Source organism: Homalodisca vitripennis, chromosome 1 (genome assembly GCF_021130785.1).
Source record: "Homalodisca vitripennis isolate AUS2020 chromosome 1, UT_GWSS_2.1, whole genome shotgun sequence".
In the NCBI taxonomy this organism is placed as follows: domain Eukaryota; kingdom Metazoa; phylum Arthropoda; class Insecta; order Hemiptera; family Cicadellidae; genus Homalodisca; species Homalodisca vitripennis.
Window position 1 is genome coordinate 31315141 of NC_060207.1, and position 13824 is coordinate 31328964.

General features: G+C 32.9%; 1 protein-coding gene across 1 annotated transcript in view; it reads left to right on the forward strand.

The window, feature by feature from the left end:
- Positions 1 to 11594, forward strand: part of LOC124359289 (centrosomal protein of 104 kDa) — a 31314-nt gene extending 19720 nt beyond the window's left edge. Inside the window, exons 11-17 of the mRNA XM_046811911.1 lie at positions 1236 to 1367; positions 4379 to 4592; positions 8456 to 8679; positions 8789 to 8934; positions 9440 to 9541; positions 9636 to 9770; positions 9895 to 11594. Of these exons, the coding sequence (XP_046667867.1) occupies positions 1236 to 1367; positions 4379 to 4592; positions 8456 to 8679; positions 8789 to 8934; positions 9440 to 9541; positions 9636 to 9770; positions 9895 to 9950 (1009 nt within the window). The 3' untranslated portion in view covers positions 9951 to 11594. The remainder of the gene's footprint in view (positions 1 to 1235; positions 1368 to 4378; positions 4593 to 8455; positions 8680 to 8788; positions 8935 to 9439; positions 9542 to 9635; positions 9771 to 9894) is intronic.
- The last annotated feature ends 2230 nt before the right edge of the window (positions 11595 to 13824 follow it).

Sequence of the window (13824 nt, forward strand, 5' to 3'; positions counted from 1 at the left end):
GATTGTTTAAAATATATTTTAAAAGATCTTTAAATATTTATTATCTTAAATTTATGGGACATTCTATCATTCTAGGCAAATTTTTATAACCACTTCAACAGTCAGTGGCTATTTCAACACTTGATGTAGTAGAAAAGTATATTGGTACAATTTATTGGCTGAGCATTAGCAAAGCCTTGTCACTTGAAAGGTTAAACATTTTATTTATGTCTGTGTGCCTGTCTATCTGTCCACACGATATCTTAAAAACGATCTGACCCAAAGACTTGAAATTGTGCAAGAAGCTTAATTTCTAGGGCAACTTTGTTCACCTTTGCTAATTAGTGCATTCTTGCATCCCCATACTACCATTGAGTCAAAGAGGCAGGCATCAAACACCTTTAATGTTGCTTGATTGTCTGAAAATATTAAATATTGTGCACCTTTAGGCCTGCTTTGTGTGTCCTCTTGCGCATGTTTCAATTGACATGAACTATGCTTAGAACACTGTGGCGTATTTCCTTAAGGGCATTGCCAATTTGGCTCCTGGCCAATATATTTTAAACGCTACCCTAGAGTGCAGACATAAGCCATCAGTATAAAACCTCAGAACACCTTAAGTAGGGTTGGCCTCCATTGTATTCCATTTATCTCTATTTTCTATGGAGACGAGATATTGTTTATCAAAGGAGTATTTCTTTACCATACACTCAGACACGTTAGTTATCATTTCAGCCTCAGGAAATTCCTGTATTATTGTCAAGTGTCCTTCAGATGAGGTAAGCTTAGTCACCTTTCTACTCAACAGCTTTGTAGCACTTATTTCACTATCTCCTTCACCTCCTGCCCCAGAGGAGTACTGTTTCCAGTGACAGAATTGGACAGGAGCTCATTGCCCCAGTAATTCTTAGACATGCTAGTCTTTGAAGACTCAGTAGTCTCTTGACTGCTGTATTTTGTTCTACTTTCGGCAGTCACACAAGGGCTGCATATGTGACCATTTGTTTTATTATGGCTTCATAAATCCAATATATCATCTTGGGTTTTAGTTCCCATTTATATCCAAGGAATATTTTGCAAGCACCAAGAGCTTTAGTTGCTTTTGGAATAGTGTTTTCAATATGAGGATTTCATGTGAGCCTTTTGTCTAGAACTACTACTAGATACTTGACCACTACAAAATACAGTATTCTAGTACCTTCCAGAACAGGTTGAGCTTGTTGATCTTGATATTTACAACACAATCCTTTTTCCAGATCTTTAAATATCATACCAGTTCACCTGACAAGAGTACTGACATCAAGCACACATCCTCGCTTGGCCCTCAGCAAGATGGAGATGGTGGAACAGCTCATTCTGAACAATGGCATCTCCACTGACAAACAAAGGTAACTAAACTAACTACTTCTAAAATAGTTGGTGTTCAAATACTTGAGAAACAGTTTAATATTAAGGTTTCAATGTATGATTATTGCAATCAATTATTCTCTAAAGTACACGAGTAAAATTCTGTAAATACTTTTAAAACAAGGAATTATTATATGATAAATAAACAAAAAAATTATGATAATTAAATCAGCAAAATATAAACTAAAATTATAATATTTTAAATACATTTTAAAATATAAGAATTCAGTGGCATTTTTATGTAGCATCTGTGCTATTTATATTAAAAATTATTGTTCACTCTCTTAACAATGTTATCAAACTCTCTTGTATACATGAAATTACTTGTAATTTTCTCAAAAGAAGATTTGTCTCATTCATTTCAATTGTTGTTAGTTAGTTCAGGAATAAAATATTAATTAAAAATTCCAAAATTGCAGATGTGGTAACTAAAATTAAAGTAAACATGCCTCATAAATTTAAGTATAGTACGTTGTTAATTGTTTCTTAAACCAACGAATCATGCTTTCATAAGTTCTTATAATTTTAAAACACAAGTATAAATTTATACCTAGGTTGTATTAAAAACAATATTTAGTTTAACACATTCAGTGCTGACGACGCGTAAACGCGTCTGCAGGTAACCGAGTCATGTGCGGGAGACGCGTAAACGCGTTCTTGCGCGCGCACCTGCTTCCTCCTAATTGGTAGCTTAGCTGATTGGTTTATTGTAAATCAGACGTTACGACAGTGAAGATTATAGGTTACCTTACTCGAAAGTTAGTTTCGTTTTTGATTTATGTGATTTTGAAGTGTTTTAACATGAGTGACAAAGATCCAACATATTTTCGTAATCCTGATAATTTAACTATCAGTGAAATCGACAGATATGCTCTTTACGACTCTCAATCTGATGAGTATAGTAGTGGCGATAGTTTTAGGCCGAGTGGAAATGAATCAAGTGATGAAGATGAGTTTGATAACACCACGCTCGAGAACAGTTCTGTCCTTGACATTACTTCAGCCAAGCCCAATAATGCATCACCTGCTGCCAGTGATAACGATCTTGCTATACCTGGTCCTAGCCATATAAACAGTCTACCCTCAGCTAAACCAACTTCTCGTCGAGGGAAAAAAGCTTCTCGTCCTGTTTTGCAATGGAGTGAATTGCCCCAATTAAAAACATTTTTATTTAATGAACCAACGGGTTTAAGAATTCCTCCACCAGGTAATAAACCAATAGATTGGTTTAGACTTATTATTGATGATGTGTTTCTTCAAAGTATTGTCAAAGAAACCAATAGTTACGCAGAAAAGGTGTTCTTATCTGAACAAACTAAAGAAAAGTCACGAATATGTCAATGGAAAGATCTGACTTTGCAGGAATTTAACATATTCCTTGGTCTTTTGTTTCATACTGGAATTGTCCGTTTGCCACAACTACAACATTATTGGAGTACAGACAAGTTATTCAAAACATTTTTTGGTGAGTACATGTCACGAGACCGATTTTTGTTAATTTTAAGATGTTTACATGTTGTTTACTGTGATGAAAATAATGATCGATTACATAAAATAAAACCTGCTGTTGACTATTTCAACAACAAAATGTTGTGTATATACTCACCCAGTAAAGAGTTGTCGTTAGATGAGTCTATGGTTCTATTTAGAGGCAGACTTAAGTTTAAACAATACATTAAGAATAAAAGACATAAATATGGAGTAAAGCTATACATTCTTGCTGAACCAAATGGACTAGTAATGAAGTTTGCCTTGTACGCAGGTGCTATGGACATTTTGTCTGGAGAAGGACATGCCGAGAAAGTAGTGTTACACTTGATGGAACCATGGCTTGGAAAAGGGTATTCAATTTTTGCTGACAACTTCTACAACAGTATTTCTCTGACAAAATCTCTTATAGAGAAAAGAACCTACATTACAGGAACCCTACGATCAGACAGAGTAGGTGTATCAAAAGATGTGATAACTAAAAAACTTAAGAAAGGCGAAACGGTGGCAAAATACCATGATGGTATAATGGTAGGGAAGTGGAAGGATGTAAGAGAGGTGGTTTATATTAGTAACCAGTATGAAAATGACATGAATCTGTCCGTGAACCGATGGGGTAAGGAAAAAATTAAGCCCTTACCTATAATAGAATATAATAATTATATGAGTGGAGTGGATAGGAAGGATCAGCTCATGAGCTACTATCCATGTGAGCGGAAGACCATGCGATGGCACAAAAAGCTGCTGATCCACATTTTACAAATGGGTATCCTCAATGCTTTTATTTTGTATAACAAGTTTGTTATTGGCAAGAAAATGACAGTGCTGGACTTTAGATTGGATATCGTGAAAAACCTTCTAGGGCCTGACAGGGAACATCAACATGAAGAAGAGGAAGACAACGAGGGGGAAGTGAAGCACCTACCTACAAAGCTGCCTTTGAATGACAAAGGAATCAGAGCAAGAAAAAAGTGTAAAGTGTGTACTCGTAACGGACGAAGAAAGGATACAACATACCAGTGCAAAGCTTGTCCAGAAACACCAGCTTTGTGTCTTCAAGACTGTTTTGCTAGTTATCACGCCTAGAAGAAACGTTCTGTATATAGTGTAAATATTTGTAGTGATGAATTTATTATTGTGTTTCGATCCAGAGATGTAAGTAAAAGAAATTTCATTCTATTATTATTATTAAATCAAGTGCTATTTGTCACTTAAAGCTCCTGGACTCGTTAACGCGTCTTCAGCACATAGCGTCAATATGTGATGCTATATGCTGCCGACGCGTTTACGAGTCCATTATTAATTTTTTTCTAATAAGGTAAAATTCGTAATAAAGTTTATTTTTGTACCCAAGACAAATATTTTTGAGTGTCTACACATCGAAAAGTAAAATTTTTCTTTTCAGCATAGCCTAACTCATAGGTAAAATTAGTCAGCAGTTAATGTGTTAATACCAAGGCCGAGTAATTCATAATACTTATATCAATTTTATGACTGTGTGCAGTGGAATGACCTGCAGAGTTCTATCAGAACTGGGAGTGTCTGGGTTACACCATCCTGCCGAGGCAGTACGCAAGGTAGCTGAGCGTATTCTCATCCATGTGTACAAGGTCAACTCACGCATTGTGCGCAAACAGTTGCCACCTGACGATGATATTACACGTCGCAATCTGCTCTATCGCCATCTTATGCAGGAGTTTGATAAGGTTGACCTTGAGGTAATTAAAATATTGTATCTGTTGTATGTGTTTGTTTGTATATTTGAAAATGTACTAAATGTAGCGTTAGCATTTAAAATTATTAACCCTTCCCGGGTCAATGACGGTTATATATGCCTAACTTAACATTTCCCGGGGGCCATATGCGTATATTTACGCATACACTTCTTTTGGCCAAGCGTCAAGTGCGTGTATATACGCATAATCATGTTCATGAATATCCTTATTGTTTGCAGTTGTCAGCTATTCCAGCTAATCGGGAACATAATATAAGTGGTTTGGCGGCAGTATGGTGGGGGGGGGGTGCCGGAGTGGCTTGAGCAACTTGTGGGGGGGGGGTGAGGGGCTTTAGCGGCAACTGAATGAAGGTCATTGTCGGTTGCCTCTTTGTTTACTGAGACGCTCTCCACTCGGCGTACTGAACTGAAGTTGTTAGGTTGTTTCATACTCGATCATACCTATTGAATTGATGTAGATGAAATTTATAATGTACGTTGCCTTAGAATAAGTCATGAATATTTTATTCCTACATCTCACCCAGTTGTACTCTAAAAAGTAAATTTGCAATCAGTTCTGTAGTTATTGAGTGAAGTAGTTTGGTGGCAGTAAGGTAGGGGAAGGGTGTTCCGGAATGGCTCGGGCTGCTTGGTGGGGGAGGGGTTTTAGTGGCAAGTCAAGGTCATTGTCGGCTGCCTGCCTCTTCCTTTCTCAGTCGCTCTGCACCCCGCGTACCACGGCTAGACGGAAAACTTCATCTCATGGGAAGAGACACAAAGGGTCATCGATGCCATGTCTGCTACAAAAAAATATCTGCGAAAAGAAACGATCTATATTTGTAAAACGTGTGTCAACAAACCGTTCCTTCACCCAGATAGCTGTTTCGAAGCTTATCATAACATGGAGGACTATGTGAATGGACAGTGATCAATCTCCTTTGTTATATGATTAGTTTTTACTTTATTTGTTTTGTATGTTAACCCTAATCATGTAATGCATACTTATTTTTAATAATAAAATGTTTTTATTACGCTAAACCTAAACATCAATTATATTTATATACGCATGTCAATTTGTGGAAGGGTCAATGACGCTTATATACGCATACTGGTCTATCACACAAAAAAAGGTGGGAAAAATTATTTATGGATAGATTTCCATTTTTCCATGACAGGTAAGCAATTTAAAATCAAATTGAGCAGTTTTGGTCAAAAAATTTTTTTTACCCCAACACATGAATAATAGGCAATCTAAGGCTACAGTAAGTTGACCCTGGAAGGGTTAAAACAGTTTTCAGCAGGTAGAATTTGAGGGACAAGGTTGATATTGTTAATTAAGAATTTTTTGGTGTACGATAAGAAAGTGTTAAAAACTGATTGAAACAACTAACTAGAAATAATAATAATAATAATAGTATTGTGAGATGCAAAAAAATACATTTTTTTGTGAATGCTTTAAAGGTACACAAGTCAATAAATTGTTTTAAACATGTTTTTCCTTACATGTGTTTGAATGTTTATGTAAAAGTAAACACCCGGTACTGTTTTATCAAAATACTTTTTTAATTTCTTACTCAAAAACACATGTTCTAGTTAACAAATAAAAATATTTTTAAATAAACGTTATAACAATAATATAGTGGATCTGTACATTCATATCTGATTAGATACCTTAAAAATGACAAACTAACCCCACTTAAAATGGTTTTAAAATTGTAACAGGTTGAATTTTATGTAATTTGGATCTGTACATTCATACCTGATTAGATACCTTAAAAAGGACAAACTGACCTCCCTTAAAATGGTTTTAAAATTATAACAGGTTGAATTTTATGTGATTTTGGGTAAAACGTGTGAAAAGCATCACGAAATTTATCATGTGATTAGGACAACTAAAGCAGTTACAGTGGCATTGACACTCTTTATGATCAGCTTTTAAAACACCTAGAGTCTAATGAACTGTTGGACAAACAACAACATGGCTTTCGTCGTGGAAAATCAACAATAACGGCCGGTATAGAATTTATCCAGTCCATTATTGACACAGTTGATAAAAGAGAAAAAGTAATAAATTGGGATATTTTTAGATCTAACCAGAGCATTTGATAGTGTCAGTCATGTAAAGTTAATAAGGAAATTAAACAGCTTCGGTATATATGGAAAGGAGCAAATGTGGTTTGATTCCTATTTAACAAATAGAAAACAATATGTAGAAATAGAAGAAACAATTTTTCACAATAAAAATCATTATGTGAGGGCTCACAGATCACAGCTGCAGACACTACGGCATGGTGTGCTCCAAGGGTCTATCCTGGGACCTCTATTGTTTTTATGTTATATAGGAGGTTTGCCAGGGGTGATGGAGGGGTTGGATGGTGCCGTGTGTCTGTATGCTGATGATTCAAATGTTTTGTTTTCTGGTCAGAAGCTTGAAAATATTGAAATTTCATCATATATTGGTCTAAGTAGAATTAAGGATTTTTTTGACAAAAATAATCTTTTATTAAATTCAGATAAATCTAATTATATTTCTTTTTCTACAAAGCAATCCAGATCAAATTTAAACTGTGGCATTTTTCTAGACAATGACAGACTTAAACAAGTAGACCACAAACAGTTTTTAGGGCTTATAATAGATAAAAATTTAGCTTGGGATAGACATGTAGATCATGTTACTAAGAAGATGTCTACTGGTCTATATGCATTGCTACAAATGGCAAAAATTAATAATTTACATACACTGAAATTAATATATTTCTCTTTGATCCATTCACATTTAGCTTACAGAATAAGCATTTATGGAGCAACAACAATAAGTAATTTAGATAGGCTTTTGGTCCTACAAAAAAATCTTTGAGAATCATAAAAAATTTAAGATATACAGATTCTGTTAAACATATTTTTTCTGAACTTGTATTAATTCTGACAGTATATGGTTTACACATATTTGAATCAATAATTTATGTAAAACAACTTTTTGATCCGATACTAAACACCAATAAACATACATATAATACTTGTTTTAATAGACATGTCGATCAACACAATCTCGAATTTTACAAAAAGAAAACATATTACAGAGGTGTTAGATATTTACATAATTTACCAACAAAATTTACAATGGAAACAGATCTGTTAAAATTTTAAAAAGAAGTCAAAGATTATTTAACTAATTTGTCTCTATATTCTTTTGAGGAATATTTCAATACAAAAACCAATTAATTCATTTAAAGAAGAATTGAAGATAAATTGTTAAGATGTTACGATTTTATTTTTTACTTAAAAATATTATTAATGTTACTTATTTTAAAATTAATATTAGTATTTAGTTTCATTGTAGTGACGCTATTCTTTGTACCTTGTTCATATTACAGAATAAAGTAGTTTGACTATGACTATGACTCTGACAAAAATAACTCTTAAATGATACTTAATGTGGTATGTGCTGCAAATAGAGAAATATTAATTTAGTTGCATATTTGTTTGAGAAATTACAATGCTTTCCGTCACACTGGATAAGGATTGAATTTGATAACTGTGCAATACAGTGGACCACACATAGTAACCTAGCGAGCTGAATAGGAAAACAGTGAGGGCCATTAAGAGTGGCCCGACGAGCTGAGGGACCACATGGTCATAACCTTCCAACCAGATACAGAGAACACCTATGCCACCCATAGCAACCCCACAAGCAGAGAGGACAATTGTACAAGTTCAAGTCTGAGTGAAAGAGTTAATACAATATATTACATGCTCATGGTTTCAATTCTGGTTAATACTTTGGTAGTTTGGAAATAGCAATAGTAAATATTATTTTGTAACTTTCATCTTTAATATGTTAATGATTCAAATTTAAAATGTTTTTAGAGAAAACCTATTGAAACATTTTCTAACAAGAACAAGTTAGTGAGGTCAGGCAGTGTGAGTAGTGCCAATCCGGCTACGTCGTCTGTTCTAAGGCCGTCCACCAGTGCATACACTCATTCTGACAATGCTGCCAACATTGCCACCAACTCCTCAGAGAGCCACAGTGCATCATCATCCTCGTCTGGAGGTATCCTCTCCCCACCACCTGACCAGCCTCTTGACAAGTATGTATAAACCTATCTTGTACAGTAGTTAATAAATCTTTTAACAGTTATTCATCTTTATTTGACTTGTCTTCCTTATCTGATCTGTCTTGCTTATCTGTTTCTCAAGGCAATGTATCTTCTGCCTCGAGAGGTCAGAATCGTTTACAGAGGAGGGTCTTAACATCCACTACTGGAAAAGTTGTCCCATGCTGATGCGGTGCCAGCATTGCCAAGAAGTGGTAGAGGTTGCGTCACTGAACCAACACCTCGCAGGTGAATTAACATAAAAGTACAATAATTTTTCTTTCATTTCTAATCTTTATCAGAATAATAGTAGCAAAAAGTAAAACACTTATTGTGAGCGCAAAAAGAAATGATATCTGGGTACATTGTCATGTCCTTTTTTGCAGGCATGTAATAATATGCTCATCTGCTGAGTGTACTTTGGTTAATTTTGTTTGTTTTAACTGTCAATATAATGTATTTCAAACCAAAATAATAGTATAACTAAATAAAAACATTAGTTAACGTAACCTGAAGCAAGTCGCTATACTCAAGCCTTTCAGTTTTGCCAAAAAACGAGTGTTTTCAAATAGTTTGATACAATAAAATATGAAGCTCCAAGTCTGAAGTTTAACAATTTGCAGAAAAGAGCTTTTATATGCTTATATACAACTTTCACCCAGTCTTCACAAAAATTGTTATATCAGCACACATACTTGCTTTTAAAATACAATTGATTACAATTTTCTCTAACAAATCACATTTCCTGTTACAGATGAATGTGATCTGCGCAAGCTGTATAAAAAGTGTGATCTTTGCTCCGATGTACAACATGTTGACAGTTTTGAAGAACACCGAAATTCTCCTTCTTGTTTACGTAAGTTATTCCTGAATTGTTTAAGTAAAAATGGTATATGTGTACTTGAACCTATTGTTCAGATTAATAAAAACCCCATGTTTGATGTGTACAGAGGGCAGAGTTCTAAGGTGCTCATTGTGTCGGACTGTGGTGGGAGCAGGTGAGGACTGGTGGCGGGAACACTTGAATGGAGCCCATCTCTGCCCCAAACATCCAAGACGCAAGTTCGTCAAAACCAAACTAACACGTAGGTTTCAACTCACCAAACAAAGTTATATAACTATAAAATGTATGTTGATTAATACTTAATTACTAGATAATAAATAGACAGTAATAATAATAATTTTAATCCCAGTTACTTTAAATTACAGGTTCTAAAACTCCAGATTTGCCTCAGACGTCCTCATCAATGTACAACTTCCGCTGAGCAAAATGCCAATCAAGAAAAGGAATGCCTAAGCTTAGCAATCGTCTCCTAGATTTTGTTACTGCTCAATAGTTATTGTTCTTATTCTAGCTACTGCACATAGCGCTTTTTAAATTGCCAAAGCCTTTTTATACAACAAAGGCAAATCTATGTAAAATCAAAATCTGTTCCAAAAAATATAATAATAAAGCATGGTTTATGTACACTTATAAAATAACTTTAGGTAATAAAAAGTAAATACAAATCCGCCCATTTCATATAAGATGTTCAAATAAATAACCAATAGGTATTTAGTAGGAAATAATAAAATGAATACATGCTATAACATAAAATTATAATTTCTATTTTATTAAACCTAGTATAAGCAACTTTTGTTTGGCTGAGACAAAGCTTGGATATAAAATTCAAAACTATGAGAATTTTTTAGATATAAACATTATTTATACATACTACAACCTTAACATTAAATAAGCACAACTAATACATAAAAATGATTAATTAATCTTAGCCCAAAAATTTAAGTATAAAAAGATGTAAAATTATATAGCGCTCACAAGATCAACATATCTTCAATCAATCAGTAACTTTGTATGAAATCAATAATATTGGACTAAATTTATTTGTAGTTTTATAACTTTCAAATATTTTTTATCTCTTATCCCTTTATTTCTCTTTTAGGTTTCTTTGTAATATGTTTATACATTTATAAAGACATATTCAAGCATCCAGTTTCAAACATATGAATTTGAAGTCGCACTAAGACTTTAAAATCTGTGCATATCGTTTTAACAAGATTTAAAATTGAAACTAGTACCTTGTTAAGATTAAGAAATGAAGTCATGCTGTGATTACACTGTAAGGAATCTATTTTACAAAATCTATTTTAAAGAAATTAAATTTATACAGTAACTAATAATTAAAATGTTAACAGTAAAATAAAAATGCAATGATTGCATTTTGTTATAGAACTCTTAATCTCTTTAGTATGTATTTTTATTGTTGAAAAAAGTACTATTTTACACCAGTTAATTTATTTACTATCAAGAAAATTACTGTACATTATTGAACAAAGTTTATAAGAAAAACCTGTAAAAACAAATTTCCTAACTGAACAGTTTTTGTACATTGAATAAGTTCTTTACAGTGTAAGCCAGAAATTTCAAACCATGCTTTTAGAACCTGCCTTGAATCTGCTTACTACGATTGCACAAATTACGAGCATTGCACAATTCTCAAGACTACATTCATTTAGAATTAGCAAGTTATTTTTGATGTTGTGTGTAGAGAACGAGTTATACGATAAGAAATTCCTCAGATTGTTTCTAATTATATTTTCAATATTGGTGTTGTGTGTTTCTATATTTAAAAGTACCTTCAATGAAGTATTATTGTAAAGATTGATGATTTTCCCTGTAATTAGGTTTAGATGTTACTTATTGATATACATACAGAATGTGAGAATGTTCTAAAAGTGTTTGATTGGCTCAGTGAAATCCGTTTAATATATTCAAACATTAAAGAGTGAATTCGTGCACTTCCACTCAGGACTTTAAGAACTCTTGTCTTCATATAATGCAATGAGTATATTATTTATTCAAGGGACCATTTGAAGAGTTTGTGTATAATCTTAATTTCAAGCATAAAGCAATTACCACAACTAATTTCTATTATCAATCATTTTATTTTAAAAGTGTTCATGAATTCTTGTTAACTGTAGTTTGTAGAACCGAAGTTGTTTCTCATCCAGTAATTTCTTGTGTTTGAGAAAATCATGAGAAACAAACATTCACAAAGAAATGTTACACTTCTCTTAGTTTAGGCTTGCAGTAATCATCGCAGCCTTGTTCAATTAAACTGTGTAAAAAATTGAACGTTTTATTATTATTCAATAGTGGTTTACAAAATTACACACCCAATAAAATAACTTTAAAAGCTCCTTAATGTTAAGCTCCAGTGCACAATTTTTATAACAACCCAGTTCGTCATTCTTCGGTAATCCCTAGGTAAAAGTCACTGGTATTCATCAGACACAGAGACAAATTTCATCTGGTACCCAAAGGGTTGAATAAAAATATAAAGTGAATTGTTTACTTTTGTCAGTATAAATAACTTTTTATAAGAAACATCTTGATTTTATAACTTTGACAAAATGAAATGTACTGTGGAAATGGTGAAAAATGTCTTTTTTAAGATTAGAGGCACATGGATGGTACAGCACCGCAACTATTCTATTCACTCAACCAACTCTGGTGTTCTCTCAGTACGGTTGCTGGCTAGATAATCTTACAAAAACAAAGTCCAAGTAAAAATGCTATTTGTAATTTGGTCATTGACAATGTTTTCCTCAACATAAAAACATAACAATTTTTGCATAATATAACAACCAAAATGTATCTGTTAAAAATAATAAAAAGTTAATACGTCTTATATTTTAATTGGTAAGATTATTTATATCTATCACTAAAATGTCATTCAACGCTCAAAAACATATTCCAATATGTAAAGAGTGAAGTCAAGTCAAGAGAACATGTTTTCTCGAGTGCTGAGATCTGAGAGGGATCGATTTAGATATTCCTTGCAAGGTGGAATCATCCATTTCTATTCCATCCTAGCATAAAAGATTATTCCCCTAAAGATAAAAAACTTCAAATTGTGTCAGTGATCACATTTTAAGGCCCTGTGTGGATATGCAGTTTCACCTTTTAAAATTAGGCCAAATTATTAAGCCATCTTGAGAATGTTCTCACCTCTTGTCCGTTAAACTACTATGTCACATTCTGTGAACAAGTTCAAAGTCCTGATTAAAATTTTGAGCTTGTACTTCAAAGACTCCTAAATTAAGGATAAATCCGACATAGAACAATTTAGATTTACTAAGTCAATTAATTCTCAACTGTTATATAGTGTAAAATATAAAACTTTTGTGATAATTGTATTTATTGTTTTTACGTGTATGTGTTATTTAGAATTTTTACTATGTTGAATTGTTGTGTTTCAATCTCTAATTGTTTAATGTGTTATTTTTTAAATATTTTATATTATTATATGTTAAAATATTGGTTAAATTATTTGTTATTAATTTTAAATCAAACTAAATAAATTATTTTGAAATTCCAATATTGTGGTTTTTATTTACTGAACTTAAAAAGATAGTGATCTCATTTTAACCTAGTTAAAGATCAATGTGAAGATGTTCTAAAACATATTAAAGAAGACTTGATAAAGAGGTGGAACATGATAAAGAATACTGGTCAATGGAAAATTTAGAAAAGTAAATATACAATATTTTAAAATGCCATAGATAAATCGTATTTCAGAGTAACATTATCCTACTTTAGCTGTTCTAGAACAATGGCTGTACTAAGTCATATTTCAAAAGGTCCTACCTTTTGAAATAGCCACTGGCTCCAACACAATAATATGAGGTGGATTCAATGAGTTCTGGAAATTAAAATATATGCCAATGGGAAATTTCTTCTGCAACAATTGGTACTATACCTAGGGAGAGAATATCTTTAGTGTTGTTAGTTGTCATGTTTACTTGTGGACACTGGGTGTTGTTATGTGCCTGCAAGTGAACCTGCTCGATTAAAAAAAGGCAATTAGTGAACAGAAATCAAACATTAAATTTTTGTTCTAATATTTGATAAAAGAAAAGTCACAACTATCCAATAATTTTATCAATACAATTATTGGATAATTGTGACTTTTCTTTTATCAAATAATAGGAAATAGTGTTTTCCAATAAGAAGAGCTCCTCCTTCAATTCAAATTTTTGTTTTGCTTCAAATTTTACATAGTGAAACTCTTGAGTAACAATGTATGCTTACGGAGATGAGACAATGAAGTTTACAAATATAACAAATATTTTCTT